The following is a 24947-nucleotide window of genomic DNA, read 5'->3' on the forward strand; positions in this document are numbered from 1 at the left end:
GACGTACTACCCGGATTTCTTTAGACCGCGAAGGCCGGGTCCTCAGGTGGAAGCAGCCTCTGAATTTGGACACCCCCGCTGTTTCCGGGCCGGCCAATAATAACGGTGACATTTAACGTATTTTATCCGACAAATAAACACTGTAAAATGCATCCCCCACCTCAACAACCCTTTTGAATGTCTCCCTAGTATGGCCACAACACCTCACTCTTGGAGCACTTTTTTGCTCCACGTCTCAGCTGTTTGTGGAGGTAAAATAAGTCCGCACATGACTCCAATTACACTCAGCCATTGTTGTGAATGGTGATGTGCGGATCGATCCTGAAATATCGATTCCTCCGATACCAGTCATTTATGTTCTAGAATTGATTCTCATATAAAATATCAATATTTTAGTAATTTAGGGTAAATATGTAGTTTATCATTAACAGGAACAGTGGAAAGAAACTATATCATTCGGATCGTTTACATTCAAAGGAACTACTTCCTCTTCCGCCTTTCATAGTCATGTGCGAAATACGGCTGTATAAATGTCTCGCAGTCCCTTGGCGTTTTTTTAAATCCTGCATGTTATTAAAAGGTGGTGATGGCGAATAAATAGTCCATCAAAAGCTTTGTGGGTCAGTCCATCTCAGCCCAGGATCAACTTTATCGCTGGCTTATTGTTAATATCAGGTATACAATAACAAATTTTTATTTCCTACTTTATTGTTCATACTTTTTCTAAAGTAGATTTTCCTCTGTGACTTGTGTCTTTGATTTAAAAATAATGGTAAGCATCACTGTCTTTATTTTCAGAATTACTAATTAAGATTTTATTTTCATTAAAATTTCTTTCTTTGACAAAATAAAAATAATAATAAATATGTGTGTGTGTTTAAAATGGATTAAAAATGTAATGCGTCTGAGAATTTATTACCACACGACTCTTCTTCAGCTGATTTCACACATAGAGACAAGAAAACTGCATTGTTATAGTTCACTTCAGTTATTATGTTACTGTTTTCTGTCGTCAGATCTTGGGTTAATTTAAAAAAAAATTGTAACTGGTAGGGTTAATAAAAGAAGCTACTGCTGTACAGGATTAATAGTAAAAAGCAAGCAATAAATCTAAAGGCATGCTATATATATATTAGCACTTTGAAAATCTTACTGATCATGCAAAGCTCAAACCACATCGAATCATACATTCATCCACTTTAAGCAATATGATCTATCCCCAAATGCACAGCCAGTTTACAATCACCCGTTAACCTAACATGCATGTGTTTGGACTGTGAGAGAAAGGACCTTGTTGCTCTGAGGGAAGATTAACTCATTTATCACTGTGGCAGATGATGGTGATGATGACCAGCCCCTGTCCTAAAACCACTGCACTGTATTTATCAGTTGGCCTGTTTCAAATTATACTTTATGTTAGAGAAAAAAAATACAGTCCTTGTCATACATTCACGTTTTCTAATTGTTTATACATGACACCCATCCTGGATCATATCAATATTCATTTAGGTTTGAGTGATCCAAATGCACCACATTGTGACAATAACCATAGCATAGCAGCTGATGATCAGTAGATAGATACGAAAGAGCAGGAAGTCAAGGACATATCCTACATGGCACCACTGGTCCAACAGCTGGCTTTCCTTCTGCAGAGAGACGAGGTGGGCACGAAGTTCAGCAAGGTACTGACAGATCTGTTGCAGTTCAGGCAGAGCAGATGTACCTGGCAGAAAAGTGGAGATTAAAAAGTCAAATAAAGAGCACTCCATAATATATTTAACACCACAGATATCTTTTAATTTAATGCAGAATAGAACATTTGCCCATGTAACCTTTTTGTATCTGAGTGAACCAAGTGATGCCTGCCAGTATGTTTTCTCAAATACTTTTAAGGTCACAAGATTTTTCAGCACCAATTGGCCAATGGCAGTAATGACAGAGTATTATGTAGGTTGGCTACCGTTACTAACTGGGTGCTGGTCAGGTGCCCGGCTGGCTGGTTGAATGATCCAAGGACCAGAACTGCCATTGGAGTTTCCAGGTTTATCCTTCTGTGGTGTAGAAGGCGGCTGGATATCTTCTGGCCAGCGGTAGCAGATGAGGTTTGCTATATGTTTGAGCACAACAATCCTAACCCACTTTGGAACCTCCCGATATTTCAAGGAGTTATGGTGGAGGACATTTGTAATGATGACTGTTTCCAGTAGACTGATAACCATGAGGGCAAGACACACTGAGAAATAGATACCTAGATTGAAGAATCAAAGGACAAACATTAAAGTAGTCATACATTTAACTTTTAAGATGTTGGCCGAGTTGTTTATCAGCACTTTTAACAGGCAGCTAAATTTGGGGCCTATAAGCCTTCCAACCATTTTCTTCTACTTATCTATAAGGTGGTTTATAACAGTATGCACCTATGATGGGAGTGCCATTTGCTGTACTTGGCAGCAGGTCGTTCATGATGAGCAGGAAGACTGTGTAGCCCAGGATGAGGGTCATTTTGAAGGAGGCACGGTCGACGCTATGGGGAGGCAGGTAGAAGGACAGGATGTCAATGAGCATGAGGAAAGAGCTTGGGATCAGAAGGTTGACCACGTAGAGCACTGGGCGCCGCTTTACGACCACCTAGCGAACAAGAAAGCACATGCAGTTTAGATGCATCTTCACAGGGTGTGACTTCTGTATTCAGAAAAGTGAGTTTTTAATTTTGCATTCACTTTCTGTTGGTTCTTTTTTGGTTTCTATAAACTGATAGATACTGAATTAGTAAATGCTAAATTCTAAAATCTGTTCACCGACTCCTGTTTGGGGACGAGAATGTACAAAACCATCTGCCTGTTGCAGTTCAAAAAGTTTGTATAGGAGAAGTAAGAAAGGAAACAGTTAGCTAAAAATCACTTTAAAGGTCTACAGTGATGCAGTGGCTTGCAGATAATCTGTGGTCAAGCAGTAAAGCCTTTTGGATGGTTTTAAAAACAACTTCTGACCTTAATAATAAGAGACTCAGCTACATGTCACACTCTGTGTTGAGCTAAACTATACCTGCTGGCTTACATTGTATATTTGCCGTACAGACACTAGTGGTAAATAGCATTAATAAGTAAGCATCAGTCCCATTGTTGCTGTGCTGTGGAGTCTCTGATGCCCAAATTAGTTTCAGTCTGTTATATTTATTTTATTTAAAAGTAGGAAATTCAGTGAAAGTGTGGTTCTCTGACCCAGAAGGTGATGATGTCCCATTCGTCGATTCCAAATTTAAGTATGGAGGTCTCTCCCAGTATGTCCACCAGCTCCCACTCTCCACTTGCTTCCAGGTATCGTTTTGAGTTTAGAGACATCTCCTTAAAAGGCAGAGCTGGACTGACCCTCACATCCCGTACTATGTAAGACAACCACAGCAACACAATACACTGTTAGGTACGGAGCCCCCCAGGGGACATGGGAGAAAAAAAAATTAGGGAGGAAAAAAAAAAAAATTAGGGAGGAAAAAAAAAAATAAGACGGACTTTTGCGAGATCTCGCAAAAGTATTGCGAGCCCTCGCAAAAGTATTGCGAGATCTCGCAATAAGTATTGCGAGCGCTCGCAAAAGTATTGCGAGATCTCGCAAAAGTTTTAGCCGCATTCTTCGGAGGCCGCCAGCTCGAAGCCGACCGGGAGGTCGAGGCACGATGTGCCGGGAAAGCGGTGTTCCTCCCGGCTGTAGTAGGTCTCGACCTCCCGTTAGCTTCGAGCTAGTGGGTGTCAGATCTCCAAAAACCTCGGAGCTCTTTTGCAAATATGTGATGTCTTGTAAACCGAGCAGGTATCTGACGTTTACACAACTACATTCACGCCTCAAAATATCTTAAAAGTGTATTTTGTGACCCAGAAAGAGTAATATTACAACTAAGTAGCTGCCGCCATTGTTGGAGTTTTGCGAGCGCTCGCAATACTTTTGCGAGATCTCGCAAAAGTCCGTCTTAATTTTTTTTTTCCTCCCTAATTTTTTTTTTTTCCTCCCCAATTTTTTTTTCTCCCATGTCCCCTGGGGGGCTCCGTAGTTAGGTATACATACAAAAGTAATTTTGTAATTTGCACACAATGTATGATAGTTGTGTGATTGAAATGAAGATGTTTGGCTTTCATTTAAGCGGTTTAATAAAGGTATTCAATTAACCCTTTAGGAAATACAGACATTTTCAAACATAGTCCTTCAAATTAATTGGAGTCAGTCTCATAGCAGTTACCTAATCTCAACCCAAACAAACATGTTTTTTATTTATTTATTACAACCCAAAAAGACCCAAAAACAAACAGCAACTGAAGGTGGCTTCAGTAAAACCCTAGCAGGGAGGAAAGGGAGGAAACAGTATTTGGTTAGATGGCTTCTGCACTTCAGGCAGTCAGAGAATTTGTATCCCAGTATTAAAAACAATTATTATGTTTAAAATTATGTTACTTTGTTCCATTAATATTATTTAGCCACTGAAGATGTGAACTATGTGTAAAATTGGCTGTAATTCCTAAAACGGCTGATGCAATTGTTTTGTTAAACCCTCTGAATTAAAGCTGAAAGCAGCCCATTCTTACTGGTGTGCATGTAAGAGCCAAATGTAAATGTGCAGTTCTGCACATCAAAAGGAAAACTGAAGATCTCCAGATTGCAGGATGAGACGAGCCGCAGCATCCTGTCCCAGCGGATGTGACCCGTGTGGTTAACGTAGACGTAAGGACATGCCTGGGAGACGTCGTCATCCACACTGGCAGGGGGAGGTGGGGAAATTAGGAAATAGTATAATATTGAACAAAAACAATGACAGAAAAGAGAGATCGTATTTGTATCAGTCCCACTGTGGATACATATGTATGAGACAGTGTAAAGTAAAAATAGAACTAAATACAAGTACAGTCATTATTTATAACTCCATAGTTTTATAAGTGCCCCTGTAAGTAATTACAGTAATCAAGTACACACAATACTAGGACCATAAGAGGTCTGTATCCATCCTTATTACACCTGTGGTTCCTCCACTGTGACAAGCTAAAATGTCTGCATGAAAAGGTCGATAATGTAGCTGCAGATGACATCTTAGAATATCGACATGGTTTGTATTTTGTAACTGGACTTCAGGATCTTTGGCTGATTCCAAGCCTGTTCACAAAAATATCTTTTTCAGATCTGTATCAGCATTTCATGCTTATCACTCTGTACTTATGGCAACTATGCATGTGTGGTTTTGTGCTTACAGGTTCATTTTGCTGAACTGATTAAATGTATAAATGTTATTATTTAAAAAAACGTTTTATTTGAAGTGCTTACAACTCATAAACAATGATGTCCGGAGACCAGAGCTCCTTCACAGGTAGAGAAATCTTCGTGACACCATCACACTCCTTGGGGTCCCAGACCAGGAACTCATTGTGCCAGTACTGCCACAGAAGTAATGCATTGATTTTAAACCTCCAGTGTAACATTTAAATATGTGAGCAGCTTTTTACAGTGTCCATGGTTATACTTACTATAAGTTTGACATTTATTGAGTACTTACCAGTCTCAGCCACAAGAAAGTAGTGAGTATCTGAGTTTTCTCATTCTGAAATACAGTGAATATGAGTAAACCTGTTGTTGACTGGTACCACTCAATTCGAGTTAAAACAGCATTAAATAAGAATAGGTATGATGATAATAATATCGGGTTTTAGAGAAATTCCTTAAGAAGTCTTGGTGCATTTCTTAAAGTGGTAATAAGGAAACTCACCACACCGAGGACAGCATACAAAGTGAAGGAGATGTTGGCTATGGTGGGATTGCTGAGGTTCACGGCTGGCCTGAAGGGTTGGAGGTCAAAGACAGCCTGCAAGGACTCGTGTGTTGGGCCACTGTGGCCATTTTTACAAGACAGTATACTGTAACATACAGACACTGACCACAGAGAAAATGTATTTCATAAAAACAACAAAACACAAAAAGAACAAAGAATAAACTTTGCTTTTGAGTTTTTGCCTTTATGGATTTTTACCTATAGTGTCAGTTTAGATGGCGTGACCAAGAGGGTCACCTCAAGGCACTTTATATTGTAAGATAAAACCCCTAAAATAATGACCCCCTTGGAGCAAGCACAATAAATTGAAATCTATTAATTACTGTATTTGTCTGACCATAAGGCACACGGATTATAAGGCGCACTGTCGATGAACGGGTCTGTTTTTTTATACATAAGGCGCACCGAATTATAAGGCGCTTGTTAAGCAAAACAAGCATTAGCATTCATCCTCCAGCTTCACTGTTTATGCTATGCTATGCTAATATAGCTGTGCTGCTAGCGATCACGGAGCACATCATCATATACCAGCTAGCCCAGGGGTGTCAAACTCAAATACACAGCGGGCCAAAATTCAAAACTGGAACAAAGTCGCAGGCTAACGTTAATATTTATTGAAATATATTTATTCCTCCAGATATAAGAATGAATCTTTTCTTATGGACTCAAAAACGTTTTGCTGAAAAACTGAATATGGAACAAGCAAAGCTTAATACTAAACAATATATATATATTAGCTGTATAATACCAGTAGGCCAACTCTAATAGTAATTTGGTATGGCTTCGCGGGCCAAATGTAATTAGGTTGCGGGCCAAATTTGGCCTGCGGGCCAGAGTTTGACACCTATGAGCTAGCCCAACTTCAGTAACCCTACAAACGTCACTGCTGTTTAGTTTTCTGTCTTCATTTATGTTGGAAGTGATAACAGAGCTGTATGTTTGAATTGTTTCAGAAATCTCTCAGTCAGAACATGCTATATCATATTTAGGTGGAAACTAGCGAGCTAACTTACGGCTAACTTCTATCTCTGTTAAATTTAATAAATCCTGTTTTCATGGATGCCTGGATGTTAAACGTAATTGTTACATCTGGTAAAGCAGCAACGCTGATCATTTTATTAAAGATGAAAGAATTTAGACAGTTTTTACCTCTCATTGATGCTGCAGTGTTGATTTGACTTTGGGACCCGAGGCGGATGGATTGTTGGACCCAGATTACTCCGCGAGGCTCCTGACTACGGTAGCCATAATGCTCCAACAATCCATCAGCAGTGCGGCTTCGTAGCTTACAAAAGTCGTACTAAAACATTTTTTGACAGTTTTTTGAACGCTGTGTACCACATAAAATCGGTTCCAGGTCAGTAAGCACAACCAGAATTCATACATAAAGCACACCGGCGCACTGTCGTTTTTTGAGAAAATTAAAGGATTTTAAGTGTGCTTATAGTGTGAAAAGTACAGTAGATATGATTCAGGAAGGTCATTGGAGAGAATTGTACTAAACAAATATCAGTAGTAGTGCAAGTAGCTGTACATAATATTAGCTGTGAGATGGCGATGACTAATTTATTCTCTGATGGTTTAAATGTATTTTGTGAAAATATTCATTTAGTCATTAGTTGTTTCGATTAAAGAAAAACTTGATTCAGCAGCTCTGACTGTTTGTCAGCTTGGTTACAGTGTTGAAAAGAAACCTTATGATTCTATTCTCTTTTTTCAGCAATGAACAATAAGTGCCCTAGCTTCACCGAGGAGTTTTTAATTTTTGGTTTTTAAAGCGCAACAAACTTTTTTCTTAAACTAAATAAGCGTCTTCTAAATTAGTGAGATGACTTTTCCTCTCCAGTTTACAGCTTATCTGCTTTCAGGTGTGTGTTTATGAGTTACACTAAGCACTTCTGATTGTAGACTTTATGATGGATTTTTATAGGCGTATTTCATACATAAGACATAATAATGTGTATGTACAAAATGTTACTTAGTCCTATCATTTTCAATCAGCCAGATTTGTTTTGATTCTTAACTGAATATTTTAAAATGTATGTACTAATAATGTGATAATTCTTCATATTTAAACAATAAGAACAAGAGTCTAATGTCCTGTATTAATTATAAAGGTATAGTTTGAAATACTCTCATTTTTAATCCAAACATATCAAGTTTTTGTTCAAAGTATTGGTATTGGATCAGTATTGCTGCCTGAATTTTACTGTATTATCAGATCAGAAAGGAAATCAGTGGTATTGCACATAAGATAAAGGAGGGGGGGGGGGGATGATTGAACTTATTTATAGCACTTTTAGAAAGAGATCTGCTGTAATCAAATGTTATTCATCAAATGTCAAATCAAATGTTATTCATTAAAAGCCATTAAACAATAACAACAGTTGCCAACTAGAAGATGAAATAACAAAAAATATTTATAGCAGTAAAAAAAAAAACAAACGTCTTTGCAGTACTTATATTTAGAAAGTGTGATTCTAGCATACCACAGTGACATAAACTAAATGTACAAAAGGGAAAAGAAACAAATATATTTGCACAGTAAGACTGATTTTAACCTGAACCTGACAGATAAAACCTTTACATTAGTAATAATTAAAATAATAACAGTCATGCTTATCATTATTATTAAAAACATTTGTTGCAGATGAAAACCTGCTTAGGTTTAGAAAATAAAGTATGAACACTTAAGTAGGAAATAGAGGTGTTATCATTACCTGACATTAAGAGTAATCCTGTGATGAAGTTGATTCTCTGCTGAGACGGGCTCATGCTGAAAGCTTTTGATAGACTAAACTTTCTCCACCACCACCTTTTAATAATGTGCAGTGAAAAGCTCCTCCTGATAACACACACACACATACTTGTTTTTGTCTCTTAAAGAAATATTGTAATGATGAACCTCTGGAGATTTAGTGCCTCCTTAACCACAGCCACTACCTGCCTTACCCCGAAAAAAAAAAGGACCAATCTTAAGACTAATAAAGACTCTATTGTTTAAATCAATGTTTTATACACATTTTATAAATAGAGTCTCACAAATAACATATTTCACTAAAAAAGAACAACAAAAATAATAAACAAAACAATATATGTGCTAGAACTCTGTTGTGCATACCTGTCAAACTTTCAGGACCCTTTAACACGTTTTTTTTGTGTTATTATCTCTTTTATTGGGACAGCTGTTGAACATAACAGTAGTTTGCCTTTTTACACTTTCTGTGCTGTCACATTTTAACTTGTAATTGAAAAATAAAGAAGACAGAAAAAGAAGAGAAAAGAAAAGAAGAAGAGAAAAAAAAACTAGGGTTAGGAGGCAGCAGGGCAGGTAGGTTTACGTAGTACTCAGGGTTGTAACATCATATACAAAATCACACCTCATAGTCTGTCCATTCAGACCATATTCCATAGAAGGTATCCCTCTGAAGTTTAAGAGAAAATGACACTTTTTCCATCGTATAAATCTCTTGTACAGAATGTATCCAGTCTTCTATCGTTGGTGGTTCAGGCTTAAGCCATCTTCTCGTAAGAGGCTTTTTACTTGCGGCCAGAAGGATATACAGGAGTCTTCTGTCGTTGGAATTCAGTTTATCCGCTGGTGCATTGCACAAAAATATGGTCTCAAAAGTTGAAGGAAAAACAAATGAAAAAACATTTTGTAAATGATCATGGATTAGAGACCAATACTGGCGAATAACTTTACAGTCCCAAACCTTTAACATGTTTTATTATGCAAACAGTCACAATGGCAGATTATTTCAGTCTGTTTGAGGTCACTGAGGCCTCGTGAATAGATTAAAAAACAAACACACAAACCAAAAATCACCAACAAAAATAGCAGTAAATAGAAAACTGTGGTCTATGCAACGTGTCACAAACACATACAGGGTAGCACAGAACTTGTTTTTCACACCTACAGTAACCGTTCACCCATTTTGTTTTTCAGCACCTCCACCTGTGGGAGCAGCAGTCTTTTCCGATACCCTTCGGTGTGTACTGTGCTAATGCTCCACACAATTATTTTTGGATTTATGCTTTTTTGAAAACCTATGACAGGCTCTGACCCTGATACATAGCTTAAAATAAAATGTATGATTCTTAAACTGTACATTTTGTCATAAACAAAGACAAGAACAAGGACCCAAGGTGCCAATCAAGAAAGACACCCCTACTTCAAAACTCACACCTTCAAGCTTGAATGAAGTTTGCATCTGTCCACGTGGACAAACCAAACGCTTTCTAGAGAACATTTTTATGGTCAGACAAGACAAAGATTGAACTATTTGGCCTCAATAACAAGCGGTGTGTTTGGAGTAAAGGTGAGACTTTGAAACCAAAGAACACTAAACCGTCAACCATGATAGTGGTAGCAAAATACTCTGGTGCTGTTATGCTACCAGTAGTACTTGTAGATAACACAAATGGACGGAATATTCAAACGGAAGACCACCTTCAAATTATTTAACTTTACTACAAATCAACAGCTAGATGTTTGCAACACATTTCAATGTTCCCAAAGGATAATGAAAGCAAACACACATCAACACTAGTTTTGGAATGCATAAAGCAGACTAACATTAAGCTTCACCATCCAAGTCAGGAAACTAACCACTATCAAATCTGCCAAAAAGAGTAATCAATTATCTTGAATTATGCCCAACCCATATGGAAAAGAAATAGTAAAAACTTATAAAAGACTTGCATCAGATGTGGCCTACTTCATATAGTGAATCATATAAGACTTATATGATTTACTCATGAAAGTGGCCACTTTCATATATTGTTTTAGTATCCAAAACATACAAGTTTCATTTATATAATTTTTCAAGGGATCTTATATCTGTTTTCACTCTTGTATGCTTTTCATACAAGTTTCACACAAGACAGATACAAACTTTATAAGATGTATATATATCTTTTCCATATGGGAAGGCTTGTTGATGGCTGCACAAAACCACACAAAAAGATATATACCAAAAAATTAGTGGGGGTGGCTATTTATATTCGACTGTGTGTGTATACTCTTAACCCTGTGTGGATTAGAGAAAATCCAAAATAATTCTAACTTGTTGTTTTTAAAAGTCATTAAAGATGTATGATGTAAAACTCGTGGAAGGCTCAAATTACCCCGATAATCAGGTTCATAATGAAATTATATATTAAACTTGGAGCTACTAGTCAGGCAAGTGTGAAATGAAACACAGAAAAGTAACATTTTGAATATTGTAAACACTTGCTAAATCAATAAATTCAGTATATTATAATCCTTTTTTTAACCAGATGAACTCTGTAGATGACTGATCTGTTGATTTCATCTGAAGCCAAACACAGTGGTTATAAAGCAGACAGAAGACAAGATTCATGACTAATAGATGGTCAACGACCAACCCAATTCCTTCAACACGCTGTCCCCCAGGTGTGGTTGGATGGGTGTGAGGGTTTCTCTAGATGCGCATACTCTGCAGATCTGTTAATGAGAAGCTGTCTGTCTTCATGTTGCTAAATATAATGTACTGAGTGAACTGCAGTTAACTTTTCCAAATGGCATTGTATTTTTACTTTTTGTATTTAAATTGAATTTCTTTATAATTCCAAAGGATATTAATCAGTGGGACACCAGTAGTGGAATTTTAAATGCTGTTTAATCAATTACACCATCCATTCATGTATTTTAAACAGAGATGAGAAGACAGGCTTCCATGCACTTCCATAACTCAACCAAACAAAAGAAAACAACAACAATCTGAGCAAGTATTGCACTTTTTCCATCTCAGTTGCTTGTTAAAATTAATTGTAAACTGCAAAACTGACAACTAACTGACCAAGAGTGACAGCTTTTTTATTATTATGTCATAATAATATAATGACATGCTAGTAATGCTATACTTTTAAAGTCAAGGTCTTTTTAATTCTAAGATTAAACAAGACAGAAATTTACCACTAACTTTTGAATTAAACACAAAATAACAAACAGCAAAGAAAATGTGGGAAAGACCTTTAATATTTTCACACAAATACAAAACAAAAGATCATACTAGTTACACAAGATCAGAAATTCTTAATAGTAAGTAATAGAATAAAGGTAAAGGCAACAAGTAATTGATACTTAACACATAAAATATTAATTTTTGTCAAACGATATTTAGCTGTTTGTAAGTCACGCCGTATATATTAGCAGCTTAATGTATGCCAGCTTCGGTCTTTCTACCCTTTGTAACTGACATATGTCATGGACCTGGATCTTTGACCCAGTATTTTCAGCTTTTCATTTTGGACCTTTTGTTACTTTTGATTTTGAGAGATGGTGTTATTTTTATGGTGTTTTGTTTCTGGTGTTATTTCCTGTGTTTCCAATAATTAGCTCTTTATGAAATTATGTTAGTTCTCTTCCCAGTCTCGTCTGTGTCTGGTCCTCAGCGTTTCTTTTGGAAGTCAGTTTTGAATCCATGTTTGTCTACCTTTCTACCTCCCAAGTCTCCAAGTTCATTTGTCTTAGTCCTGGTCTCAATGTTTGTTACTTCCTAATTTATTTTGAAAGTCTCTTGTCCCATCTGTGTTATGTTCAGTTTTGCTGTCTCATTGTGGGCGTGATGTTAAATATTATTTGAAAACTAAAAGTTAATGCAAAGAGTTTAAAGAACAGACAAGCTAAAAAGTTAAATTAGGCTGCATTGTATGAAACCACCCAGATAATGATGATGGTAATGAAGCTGACTGTTATGAAGATGATGTAAAGGATGAACAGCAGGCGGTCTATGATTAAACCTATCTGGATCCATTCCTCTGTGCTCAGGCTTTTGCTCAGATGCTGCTCCACCTGAAGGCGGACGGCCTGGAGGACTCTGCCCAGGCTCCTCAGCTCTTGCAGGGTTTTGTCCTCACCCAGTGGCCCCTTCTGCTCCAGAGTCTTGGATTCCTCTGTCACTGGAGAGGAGACTGGCATTTTGTATTGCAGAGAAAACAACAGAGAAAATTATGTCAGCTTTGGCATTTTTTAAGAACTTGCTCATCCCGACATTCTATCCTACCTTTTGTGACCGGATTTTGGATCACTGTGTCGTTTCGATCTCTGGGCTTGGGAAGAAGGCATACTAGTCGACCCAGGATTTTAAGAAAAAGCACTCTGATCCAGCGAGGAGCTCGAGAATAGTTAGAGGAACCGCAGAGGAAGTTTGTAATGACGATAGTTTCCAGTAGACTAGCCACCATCATAGCCAGGCACATAGAAAGGAAAACATCTAATAACAATAATAATAATAGTAGAGAAATAATTAATGTCAATATTTTACAGACAAATACAAGTTAAATCCAGACAAAAACCTTTAAAACTAAAAAAAGGACATGGAGATGGAGGAAGACAGAGAGAGATAGATTCCTTCAGTTCACTGTAAAGAGTGTTGCATAACTAATAATGTTTAACTGTAGGGATGTGTGCAACTATTTGATTAGACAATTCATTTTCAGTATTGTCACTAATTGATACCAGAGGTACTTGTTGTTTAATCTCATTATTAACATTTTAATTGATGCCTAATGTCGGTAAATTGTTGTGTCAAAAATGTTATGTTGTTGTTGAGAAACGTCAACAAGGTTTTTAATCTAGGCCTGATCTTGTTGCCACTATTATTGTGAAATATTTTAAAAGCAAATGATTGTGAATACAAATGGCAGAAATTAGCTCTGAGTGGGTGGATGGGCTCTCAGTTAGTCAATTGGTAGGGGCTCAAAATAGAGCCACTATTCCTCCATATTGAAAGGTCGCTAGTTGAGGCAGTTGCCTCCTGGGTAAACTGTTCCAGCTGGGCATCTCCTACCAGGAGAAAGCCCCCGGGATACCCAGGACACACTGGAGCGATTTAATCTTGTGACTGGCCTGGGAATACCTCAATCTTTCCATGGATAAGCAGTAGTGATGTGCGATACCACGGATTTCCTTTCCGATCCGATACCAAGTAATATTCAGGCTTGGTATCGATGATACTGATCCGATACTTTGTACAAAAGCTTGTTTTATTTATTGTATCTCAAATTATAGCGTCATAATGATTACAGGACATCAGATTACTTGTTCTTATCACTTAATAATGCAGAATTCATCATATAGAAATAAAAAACTGAAGTTGTGCTATTTGAACACGTTGCCTGCCTGCAGCACTAAAGGACTCCGTGAGAGACGTCTGTCTCGCCCTAGCAGCACCTGTCCCTGTCCTCCTCTTCAGTTCGTCTCAACATACGCTCGTCATATTCTGTGATATGATTTACTCTGAGGTGTTTGACACGGTTAGTGATGTTGCCACAACCATACATGCCAACCCTCCCGATTTTTCCAGGAGAATCCCGAATTTCAGTCCCCCTCCCGAAAATCTCCCGGAGCCACCATTCTCCCGAATTTCTCCTGATTTTCCACCCAGGTAACAAAAGTGAAAACCATATCGCAGAATTCATAGCACGGCCCAGCCAATTCCAGTTTCCAACAATGCCGGCAGCTACTTAGTTTTAATATTACTCTTATTTCTCTTTCTGGGTCGCAAAAAAACCTTTAACATATTTTCAGGTGAGCATGTAGCTGTGTAAACTTCAAATATCTGAGCGACCGACACATCGTCTTCAAACCCCCGCGCCCTTTCACTACTCGGGTTAAACATGATATATAAGTCACTTTGATAACTTAAAAATGTTATTGTTTGGCTTTTTCAGTGTTTTATTTGTTCGTGAGTAAATCGGTTTGGCTGAGATTAAAGTTATTAGATTAGATTAAATTAAATTAAACTTTATTAATCCCTCAGGAGGGGTCCTCCGAGGTTTTCACACAGCTGAATAAACGTTAAACAGAAAACTAATTAAACAAAGTGTTTTTGTATTTGTATACCCTTTTGTATTTGGGCCAAAGAGTCACATTGGGAATAAGTGTATACCAATCAAGACAATGTAAACTTACTTATGAGAGGTATGGCATTTCCAGTGGCAGGCAGCAGGTCATTCATCATGAGCAGGAAGACGGTGTAGCCCAGGATCAGTGTCATCTTGAATGAAGACCGGTCAGCATCATTGGGAGGTAAGATGAAGCTGAAGAGGTCCACAGTGATGAGGAAGCAGCTAGGGAGCAGGAGGTTCACTACGTACAGCATGGCCTGGCGCCGCAATGAGATCTGCAGCAAAGTGAGAACTTAACTAATCTCACATAGCTCTTTGTGCTTTGATTATACAGTACCTCATACATATACAATAGTTAAATGACAAGGCCCATAAATTTGCAGATATAACTTAATTGTGAAATGGTTTCCCCATCTTAAGTGTGTAAAACAAAGCCTTTCAATCTGTTTACTGTGGTAGAGAACTAGTTATGATCAGAATACTTGTGGCAGCAGGTAATGAAGTTTCTTTTTATTAGTAACTAAACAATTGAACTGCAATTAACCCATATGGAAAATAAATAGAAAAAACTTATAAAAGACATGCATCAGATTTGGCTTGCTTCATATAGTGAATCATGTAAGGCTTATATGATTTACTCATGAAAGTGGCCACTTTCTCATTACTTTCATATATTGTTTTAGTAAGTATCCAAAACATACAAGTTTCATTATATAATTTTTCAAGGGACCTTATATCTGTTTTCACTCTTGTATGCTTTTCATACAAGTTTCACACAAGACAGATACAAACTTTATAAGATTTATATATATCTTTTCCATATGGGAAACTGCAACTATACACCCAAATTCTTTATATACATGAAGCAATATATCCTAGGTTCCTATCAAATATACAAACAATAGAGTCAAATGGTAATGAAGAGAAAACTCTTCTACTTCCTGAAAGAACTTGTCTTCTGTTTTCTTATAGTATGAAAAAGTAAATCATACAATAACATTACATTTTTACAGTGCAATGCAGTTTCTTACATAGAAGCGAATTTCATCGTAAGAGCCCGATGCTGTAGATGTTAGTGTGTATTTCTTTGCTGCAATTCCAATTAATTCCCATTCACCCATAGTTGCCATCCTAGATTTAGAGTATTCAGTCATCCTCTCTGGAGTCTCTGTCAGGTAAAGCTGCAAAGCATTACCTGCATGGAAAACAGTCAAAGTCAGATAAAACCATATACATATAAATAAAAAAACAGCTTTAAAGACTAATCCACTCAATTCACCAGGATTGCTTGTGATACATCCTCGTGGTTATACTTACTCTTGAGTGTGTATGAGTTGAATGATAAAGTGCAGTTCTGAATGTCAAATGGAAACAAGTAGATGTCAAGCTTGCAGGAGGTGATGGCTTTGATAGGCTGTGAATCACTTACAGTACCATCAGAAAGCAGGTAGGCATATGGCACCTTTGGAGCTGTGTTTTCATCCATGCTGCAGGACGATAAAAGACATTAATTGAAGTCAGATATTTACATGGAAGAAATGGAAAATGTATGGAGAAATAGCTTAAACTGGACTGTAGCCTATATTGATTTTCACCAGAAGTGATAACCAGGTATGATAATAGATCAAAGTCTTGAGAAACGTGCAGCCTAATAATAAGTGACTTATTATTGTTCAATTATCTGCTTCTTTCTGTCTGCTAAATATTATAGGAGGCAGATGATAAGGAGTATACCTTTATATAGCGGATAGCAGTGTTACCAAGCCGCTCTATTGTCCTGTGCATGCCATTATGATTTTTTTTTTGTACAATGAAACCAACTGGAGTCACAAGCCCCCTGTTTTCTGACAAAATTCTACACATAAACTGTACCTTTGTAGTTTCACTTGTATGCACTTTCTTCATTTTTTCTTTCCTACTTAGCAGAGTTAGCTCTTTATTGGCTAATGATGCTTCAGGGCTAGTTCTCAAGATCATAAAAATACATAAAAAAGAAACTGATTGTAATCTGTGAATTGCTGAAGATAGGACTTACAATTCATTGATTATTATATCTGGTAGCCAGAGATTTGTTCTTGGAACAGACATCCGACTAGTTCCGCACTCTTCTGGGTCCCATTTGGTAAATTCATTTTGCCATTTCTGCAACAAAGAAACCCAAGAGTCTGACACCGTCCTTCTTCTTTTTAACTTTCTCTCTGTATTATTTTACGGTCTTTACCTTACAATGTAAAGAAACTTGAGGCAACTATTGTTGTGATTTGGGGCTATATAAATAAAACTGTACTAAACTGAAAGTCACTAGTGGATTTGACCTTCTACTGCTATTTTGGGACAAAACTTACACTGTGATCCCTAAAAACATTTTCATGGATAGAAATCAGCATTATTGCTTGAAAACTTACTATGAAGAAACTACTTACAAAATCTTGCCAGAGAAATGTTTTGAGGAGTTGAGCTTTCTCATTCTGAAAAAGAAGATTTTTATCCATAACTGGATAGTTTTACTGAACCTTAATGTCTGTAGAGCACATACTGAACTGAATCATTCATTTGTCTTAATTATTGATGTTCAGATGTATTATACTTATTCATTTTGATTTAAAACTCAAATTAAAAATATGTGGAATGAGAGGGAGACAACATTTTTAAAAAAGCCTCTCATGAGAAGTTTCTTTTGACCATTTTATGCTCTTTATCTTGTACAGTATGCAGAAAAGCACATGCGACCATTACTGAATTGATTTTAAGTTAATAAAGGTGTTATTTACCACTCCCAAAATGCCAAACACAGTTATAGAAATGCCAATGTTAGTGACGGTTGTTGTGTTCACCACAGGTCGAATGGCGTTCAGGTTGAAGACTGGCTTAAGGGCCTCCAGCATTGAAGGTGAATCAGGGTTAGAGCAATTCAGCAAGGTGGAGCTGTACTGAGCTACAAAGGATAGAAGAAATGTGCCCTTATGATTTATATACATTGACATTTGCTTCACTATCTAGGAGCAGATATGTTTTTTTGCCCCAAATGAATAAATGGCCCTAGCAAAGCATCAGAAACCCACATAAACATTTGTGTGAAATGAAGAACCATAACCCTGAACCTCAATGTATACAGTGGTTCGGTTTGGATGAACAATTACGACTGGTAATGTTTTGTGCAATTTTCAATTTTTTCGTCAAAATGTTTTTCAACCCTACATTTAGGTGAAAACAGAGTACAGAGTAAACATTGATTAACATTACAGTAAAAGTCCCACTCAATTTATTGCAAGTTTTCTTAATATCTAAATATCATGCCTCATTTTTAAAAATACAAACGAGGCATGATCAGTCTAAACGTGTCTAAATCTAAACGTAATTTTATTCAGTGTTCAGATTCCTGAAGATTTTGAATATTTTGTTTTTAATCCAGCCATAGAAAATCTTTATAATGTGGACACGAACGCACATTCTGACTAAATGTGTGATTTGGACATGTTTTGGCTAAACTGTCATTGTGAGTTATGCTAACAAAATAAACAAGTCACGTCCCTGAACCTGGATTAACAGACAAAATAAAAAGTTCTAATGCTGAACCATTACCATGCATACAATCATTTGCATATTTTTTAGTATTTTGGGTAACTGACTTGAATGAAAACTGTAAGAAAATCAACACTCAAAAATTGATTTAAAAATGTAAATCAAGGAATTAATCACATAAAAGATGTGTATACATTTTTAAGACAAATCAAGTTGATTCATTTTATACATTTTAGCAGCTGTACTTACCATTCACAAGCAGAGATATGAAGATTAATAGAAGCTTAGAAGGTCTTACTTTCAGCAGGCAGCACTAAAAACATCAAAATTGCATCAAAACAGGTTGTCAGTTTCAGTGGTGTGCAAGTGGTGAGGAATGCCTGTAAAGATTCTTAGTGGCATTTTAAGTGTTTTTTAATGATTATATCTCTTCTTTTCAAAAATCTGATACATATCCCCAACAGTAGAAAAAGATATTTCAAGATATGAAATAAATATTTTTATTTAAGACAAAACAGAAATTAATGTTTTTCACTTTTAATGTAACACTGCCTTTATTGTTTTAAGAAAATCATCACAATTAATTCAAAAACCATTCAAACTGAACCAGGGCATGGGTAAACGAGGGAACACACCACAGGAGGGAACACAGCTGAGTGTGATCCAAATAACAAGACAGGTAGAAGCAAATCTGAGCATGACGCACACAGGACAGGAGACTAACTTAGTAAAACAGGAAGTATGGGAAACACACAGAGACAGAGATAGATGAAACCCAGGCAACAGAGGAAGGAGAGAGTGCGAGAGCTCAAGGGACACAGAGATTACTTTTACTTTGCTTACTCATGTTAGGGTACCTGGGTCATTGACTCAGTGTTTTTTATATGTATAAGAGCTGTTACAACTATATATTCATGTTTTAGATTACTTGGGTTAAGTGCTGCACTGTAACATGACATTATATCATTGATATTCTTAAGTTGCAGGAAAACTGCAAAATTACCTTCGTTAACTGGTAACATTTTGTAAACATATTACTGATAGTATCAGGAAAATACAGAAATATGCTTAGGGGTTTTCAGGATATCACAACATTATAAATGTTTTCAGTCTCATAAAAAACTTGACTATTCAAGAAATTTGAACTACCATAAGATTCAGCAACCATATTTTATGTTGTTTTTTCATCAAACAAGCGTTTACTGCATAAAAGTCATTTTGCGCTTGTTAACACTCTTCTGCTAAAGCCTTTTCTTTTCCTATTTTTGAGTGATGAGCATGCTTTATGATTGTATATGCACCCAAAAATGATAAAAATATTTGAATATCAATTCTTATCTATGTACCCGTTTTCAAACGCTCTAAGGATATTACTCAAAATTAAGTAAACATTCATGTCACTAGCATAAATTGGGACCTCTAAAACATAGCAGCCGGCTACTAACAGTATGTAACCCAGCAAAGAAGCTGATTGAGACGAACAGAACGCAGAGGCCAAACAAAAGGCAGTTTTTACTTATTAGTAACATAAAGACAAGAATATTTCTTACCATGATGTTGCAAGTGAAATTGTATTCTTGCCGTTCTGAGAAGTTTGTCTTCAAACTACTAGAGAATATTTATCTTCTTTAAAGAATTGTCACATTCAAAACATTTTGCTGTCAGATGCATTAGTGAGCAGCTACAGTGCAAAAGTATGTCTGTAGCTTGCCTGGGAAACTAACTCTTGCCCCTCTCAAAGTCAGCCTTCATGGCCAAGATATACATATTGTCACTAAACAAAGATTGATTTGGCGGATTTGGAGAAACCACGGGCAAATGATGTGGAGCAGGAAAAACTAGGCATGGCAGGGCAGCTGCTTTGGCTGTATGTGTTTTGAGACAAAGTGTAGATAAACCACGGTTAATGTGGTTTTCAAGTCAGTGTGTGACATCAGTGCCACACCTGCTTTGCTCACAAGCAAATGAGAATAACCGTTGAGAAAGGTGGTGGTTTCAAAACCTCCTACCAGTGAAGCGTTGTCATTTTTTATAAGACGGTAATTAAAATTCACCAGTTTTGTAAAATCCTCTGTGTGATAGTTTACATTGTTTTCCTGTTAATAGTAATAATAACTTTATTTGTACAGCTGTTTTTAAAACACATTTTGAAGTGCTTCACAGTTTTGACCTTATTGCAGTATGGATTTTAAATAAAACCAATCTACATCATTAAAATTACGTCTACAGTCGACCCCTGCCTATTCGCAGTGCAGCATTCGCAGATTCACAGAGATTCACTCCAAATTATTTGCGGAATATTTGCCTATTCGCTGTATCTAAAATATTCACTAATTATTTTCAATTTATTTTTATGACTAAATACATTTTGGATGACAAAAACATTCAAATATTAATAATAATAATAATAATAATAATGGATTGGATTTATATAGCGCTTTTCAAGGCACCCAAAGCGCTTTACAATACCACTATTCATGCACTCTCACATTCATACACTGGTGGAGGCAGCTACAGTTGTAGCCACAGCTGCCCTGGGGCAGACTGACAGAAGTGAGGCTGCCATATCGTGCCATAATAGGAGTATTAACAAGCCACTAAATTATCCCATCCACCCTTTTATCATTGTTTTATTTTCAGTGCAAGTAGCTGTAGTCCCATCCCAAATATTTTCTGACAACAGCATTCAGGTACTGTTGGAATTTATTTATTTTTTATCAGGGTTAGAGCAGTGCAGCATAGTTGAGCTGTACTGAGCTGCAAAGAAAAGGTAAGATGGCGCCGCCATTGCGTGCAATAGGTCGGCAGCCTTAACATGAAATTTCCCCTTGTGGGACTAAAAAGGTATTTTATCTTATCTTAAGTCCAGTTAACTGTCAAAATCCAAAAATGTCACACTATCCTTTAATAGGTGTTATAATCTGGCTCTTTGACATCGATTTTGCAATTTTGAATTACTATTATAAGAAACATAAATAAATGTGTATTAGCATGTTATACAAGCTTTAGTTCCCATGCATGAGCAGCGAGATGAAGATGAATAGAAGCTTCGAAGGCTTGACTTTCTGCGGGCAGCACTAAAAACATTAAAGCTGTGTTAAAAGTGGTTGTCAGCTTGAGTGGTGTGATAGTGGTGCGGGCATCTTTTTAAAGACAATTATTACAGGTCATTAGGAAAGTCACCATTGAAATTTAACCTAACTGTTAAACCATGACCTTAATTGTTAGATCAGGTTAACTGTTGTTGTTTTTGTTCATTCACAGACAACGTTATATATCAAAATAGATGATGAAAAACAGGATCTTTTCTGTTATTTATTCTAGGTGAACCGCTGATAGCAATAGCTTTAGTTTCTAAATGTATTAGAAAACTGACATATTATTTGCAAAATTATGTCTGATGTAAATCAAAAAGTGAATGAAATTTGGGATAGTTTTATTTTGTATACAATGGTTCCCTCTGATTAAAAATTATTCAGTAACACTGAAAGATGAAGAAATCTTCTAGTGCCATCACACTGCCTCCGCTGTATTTTACAGATGATGTGGTGATGATGGGCTTTGCACCATGAGCTGTTCCACGGCTTCTCCGTACTTTTTTCTTGCCATAATTCTGGTAGAGGTTGATCTTGGTTTCATCTGTCCAAAGATTTTTATCCCAGAAGCTTGCTGGCCTTTTTTAGATGTTCAAAAAATGTTCAAAGTCCAATACTTCCAGTACTTTCATGCAGTCTTAAGGTAGACTTGGATATCGCACAGTTGGCTATTGTGGAGGGGTTTCTCTTGACCATGGAAATGCAAGCACCACACCTGAGATCAACTCCAGGAAAACAATAACAATGTGTGTTTTAAAGTTTTTTTTAGAACATAACGTGATAACTTGAACATAACATTCAAATTCAAAGAACACACATTTCACACATAAAGACAGAAAACAATTCACACTCACATTCAAGGCTTTGGCCATGTTTGCGAACATATGTAATATTTATTTATAAAATCATGAAGCTTTTCTCTCAGTAATTTGTCTACACTTGAAGAGTTTTAGAAAGCAGCTCTGGAAAATGTTGCGGCCTGTATATACTCTCATTAAATTATATATCAAGCTCATCTTCAAAGAGGTGAACATACCACTCCTAGAATCCCACACAGCATGAGGAAAGGGCTGACATGGGGCATATGTCACTTACTTCAAAGACTGGAGACAGACAGTCCAGCAGTGCAGGTTGGTTTGGCACAGAACAGTTCACCATGTAAGCACTGCACAGAACTGATGAAACAGTTAAACAATAATATTGAGTCTAATTATGTTCCCATGCATGTTGTCTTTTTTTGTCCATGCTGCTAAACTAATTTCTCCTTGTGAGAAAATAAAGTATTGAATATAATTTTCACCAATTGGTTAAACAGAAATTTATATATATATAACGATCATGGTTGGCTTGATGATGGAAGGACGCCGTATAATTAAAAGGAAGTATAATCAAGATGTTTTATTAATAATAGCTAGCAGTAAAACATTGCATTAAAGTAACAGATGCACTATTGCTATTAGTTATTATGTACATTACCTATTAGTTACACTTCATAACATAAAGACCAGAAGATTCCTTTTCATGACTTCAGAGTCTGCAGCTTTTCTGGGAAACCAGCTCCAAATTTCCAGCCTTCATGGCCAAGATATACATATTCTCATTAAACAAAGCGCGATGAGGACAAACCACAGGCAAATGATGTGGAGCAGGGTAAACTAAAGGCAGAGCGACTGCTTTGGCTGTATGTGTTTTGAAACAAAGTGCAGATAAACCACAGGTAATGTAATGTACCTCAGTGTGTGACTCAAAAAATGGTGAAGACTGACCACAGCAACGTCAGTATCACACCGGCTGATCACAAGCAAATAAGAGTAACCTGTGAGAAACAGGTGGTGTTTGGTTTCAAAACCTCCTACCAGCCAAGCTAGTTATCATTTTATATAACATATTTATTGAAAAAGTTTTTTTGTCTACTATTTTTTCAGACTTGGTTTAAGTTATATACAATAACAATGCATGCATACTTCTTAATATTAATTTGCTCAGGAACAAATAAAACAGCGAAATAAACTTAACCCAACAGATATAAGTGAATTGTGTCTGGTGGCAGTCAGTGTTTATGTAAGCTGAAAATAAATAATTAAATAAATAACTGAATAACTAATTAAATGTGTCATTAATTAATTTATTAAATTGGGAAATAAATGAATCATTTCATAAATGTTTTAAATGAAATTGCCTGATTTTTAGTTAACTATTTATATATTTATTTTTGTCTATTTTAATTTATTAATCACAAATGTAATTAATGGTCTAATGATGTATTTATTATATTCATTTTGGCACTTGTGGCCAAACCAACCAGGGTGGGCTCGTTTGGCTTACAGCAATTCGCTTTGCAAGCAATGCAAAGTGCTGATGAGACAGTACAATAATATTGAGTCAAACTATGTTGCAGCATTTGGTTTGCAATATGAATTTCACAATAAAACAATTTCAACATTAATCTCGTACTTCTTAGAAATAATTTGGAATTTAATGAATTTTTATTTCCAATTACAGCTCAGTACAGAAAAAATTAAATATTCCAGGCAAAACCTCCCACAATTCTTCCGCAGTGATGTGAAAAACTTATTGCTAGATACCATAAATGTTTAATCATCATAATTGTTTTTAAAGTTTTAAACCATGATTTGGTTTTGGTGCAAAAGGGTGGCCTTCCTCTGGTTTCTGTCTTCTGTTTCCACCCACCTGGTGTAATCACACACCTGTTCTTGATATTCTTGTTTGTGGCCAATACTTTTTCTGAAGACCTGAAGTCAAATCAAATCAAATCAAATCACTTTTATTGTCACATCACAATGAAGTTTATGTTGACAAAGGGTTCATTATGCAAAATTTTCCAACACAGTCCTCTTGGCTGACATCTGGTGGCCAAAAATATAAATAACAGCTTGAATCTACAACTTGAAATGAACTGCTTCATTATGATTAGGGATGGATGTATGGCACCGGTTCTGACATAAACGGTAGTAACCAGACTGAAAAGCAGCGCACATTTCGGTGCTTTATTTCTGTGCTTTTTTTTCTTGAGATGTCATACACTTTGGATTCTAGCCAATCATTTTACCTTTCCAAGGATAGTAGGCGGGCCCAGGTACGTACGTTCTTTTAGAGCAGAGCTACAGATTAAAAACGCCCAAGGCCAAGCGGTCAAAAGTGTGGCTGTACTTCACAGCAAAAGATGCAAACTCAGCAGCCTGCAACAAGTGCTTTAAGGTGATACTGTGCAAAGGAGGTAACACCTCGAATCTGATGAAACACCTGGTGACGCATAGCGTTTTTTGAAATGCTATTTGAAAGATAATCAGCCCAGCACAGACTCTAGTCTGGCCCACTGGCCAGCTTTGAAAATTTGGATTTTAACAAGTTTTGGATTTTTCTCCCACTGAAAAAGACCTCCCCCAAAGTCATTCCTATTACACCAAAGTAATAACAACTAAATGAAAGAAAAGTTCCTGTCTTTTCTGTTAGAGTTTGTATTGTTGATTGTCATTTATGCTTAGAAATATTTACTTATATATGCTTAGAGTTTTGTAATTAGTTGTGGGTTGGTCGAGGTTTTGATCCTTGATAGTCTGCAAACTTTGTGTGTATTAGACAGCACTTTGGGAGCATGAGAGGTCATACCGTGTCTTATTGTTTTA

At 36.6% G+C, this 24947-nt stretch overlaps 2 protein-coding genes across 2 annotated transcripts in view; both read right to left on the bottom strand.

The window, feature by feature from the left end:
• Nucleotides 1–881: 881 nt before the first annotated feature.
• Nucleotides 882–8581, bottom strand: LOC102304031 (5-hydroxytryptamine receptor 3A). The gene is made up of 9 exons (XM_005920984.2): nucleotides 8527–8581; nucleotides 5744–5907; nucleotides 5534–5578; nucleotides 5305–5414; nucleotides 4575–4744; nucleotides 3222–3382; nucleotides 2418–2628; nucleotides 1961–2248; nucleotides 882–1723 (listed from the first exon to the last, which is right to left on the bottom strand). Exons 1-9 carry the CDS (start codon nucleotides 8579–8581, stop codon nucleotides 1506–1508), a joined length of 1422 nt encoding a protein of 473 aa, XP_005921046.2. The 3' UTR covers nucleotides 882–1505.
• A 3243-nt stretch (nucleotides 8582–11824) lies between these two features.
• LOC102303412 (5-hydroxytryptamine receptor 3C) overlaps nucleotides 11825–24947 on the bottom strand; it is a 41222-nt gene continuing 28099 nt past the window's right edge. The window contains exons 8-12 of the mRNA XM_042222639.1: nucleotides 16001–16170; nucleotides 15715–15878; nucleotides 14748–14958; nucleotides 12838–13047; nucleotides 11825–12745 (exon numbers count right to left, since the gene is read on the bottom strand). Of these exons, the coding sequence (XP_042078573.1) occupies nucleotides 12471–12745; nucleotides 12838–13047; nucleotides 14748–14958; nucleotides 15715–15878; nucleotides 16001–16170 (1030 nt within the window). The 3' untranslated portion in view covers nucleotides 11825–12470. The remainder of the gene's footprint in view (nucleotides 12746–12837; nucleotides 13048–14747; nucleotides 14959–15714; nucleotides 15879–16000; nucleotides 16171–24947) is intronic.

Source organism: Haplochromis burtoni, unplaced genomic scaffold, assembly GCF_018398535.1.
Source record: "Haplochromis burtoni strain Fernald_Lab_line unplaced genomic scaffold, NCSU_Asbu1 Contig_5, whole genome shotgun sequence".
NCBI classification, from domain to species: Eukaryota; Metazoa; Chordata; class Actinopteri; order Cichliformes; family Cichlidae; genus Haplochromis; species Haplochromis burtoni.

Excerpts from the sequence above, each read along its gene's own strand:
- LOC102304031 (XM_005920984.2), bottom strand. The coding sequence starts at position 8,581 with ATGAGCCCGTCTCAGCAGAGAATCAACTTCATCACAGGATTACTCTTA. Across the intron at positions 5,579-5,743 it reads TGTATGCTGTCCTCGGTGTG|AATGAGAAAACTCAGATACT; the intron begins GTGAGTTTCCTT and ends ACTGTATTTCAG. Across the intron at positions 3,383-4,574 it reads TGGCTCTTACATGCACACCA|TACGGGATGTGAGGGTCAGT; the intron begins GTAAGAATGGGC and ends TGTCTTACATAG.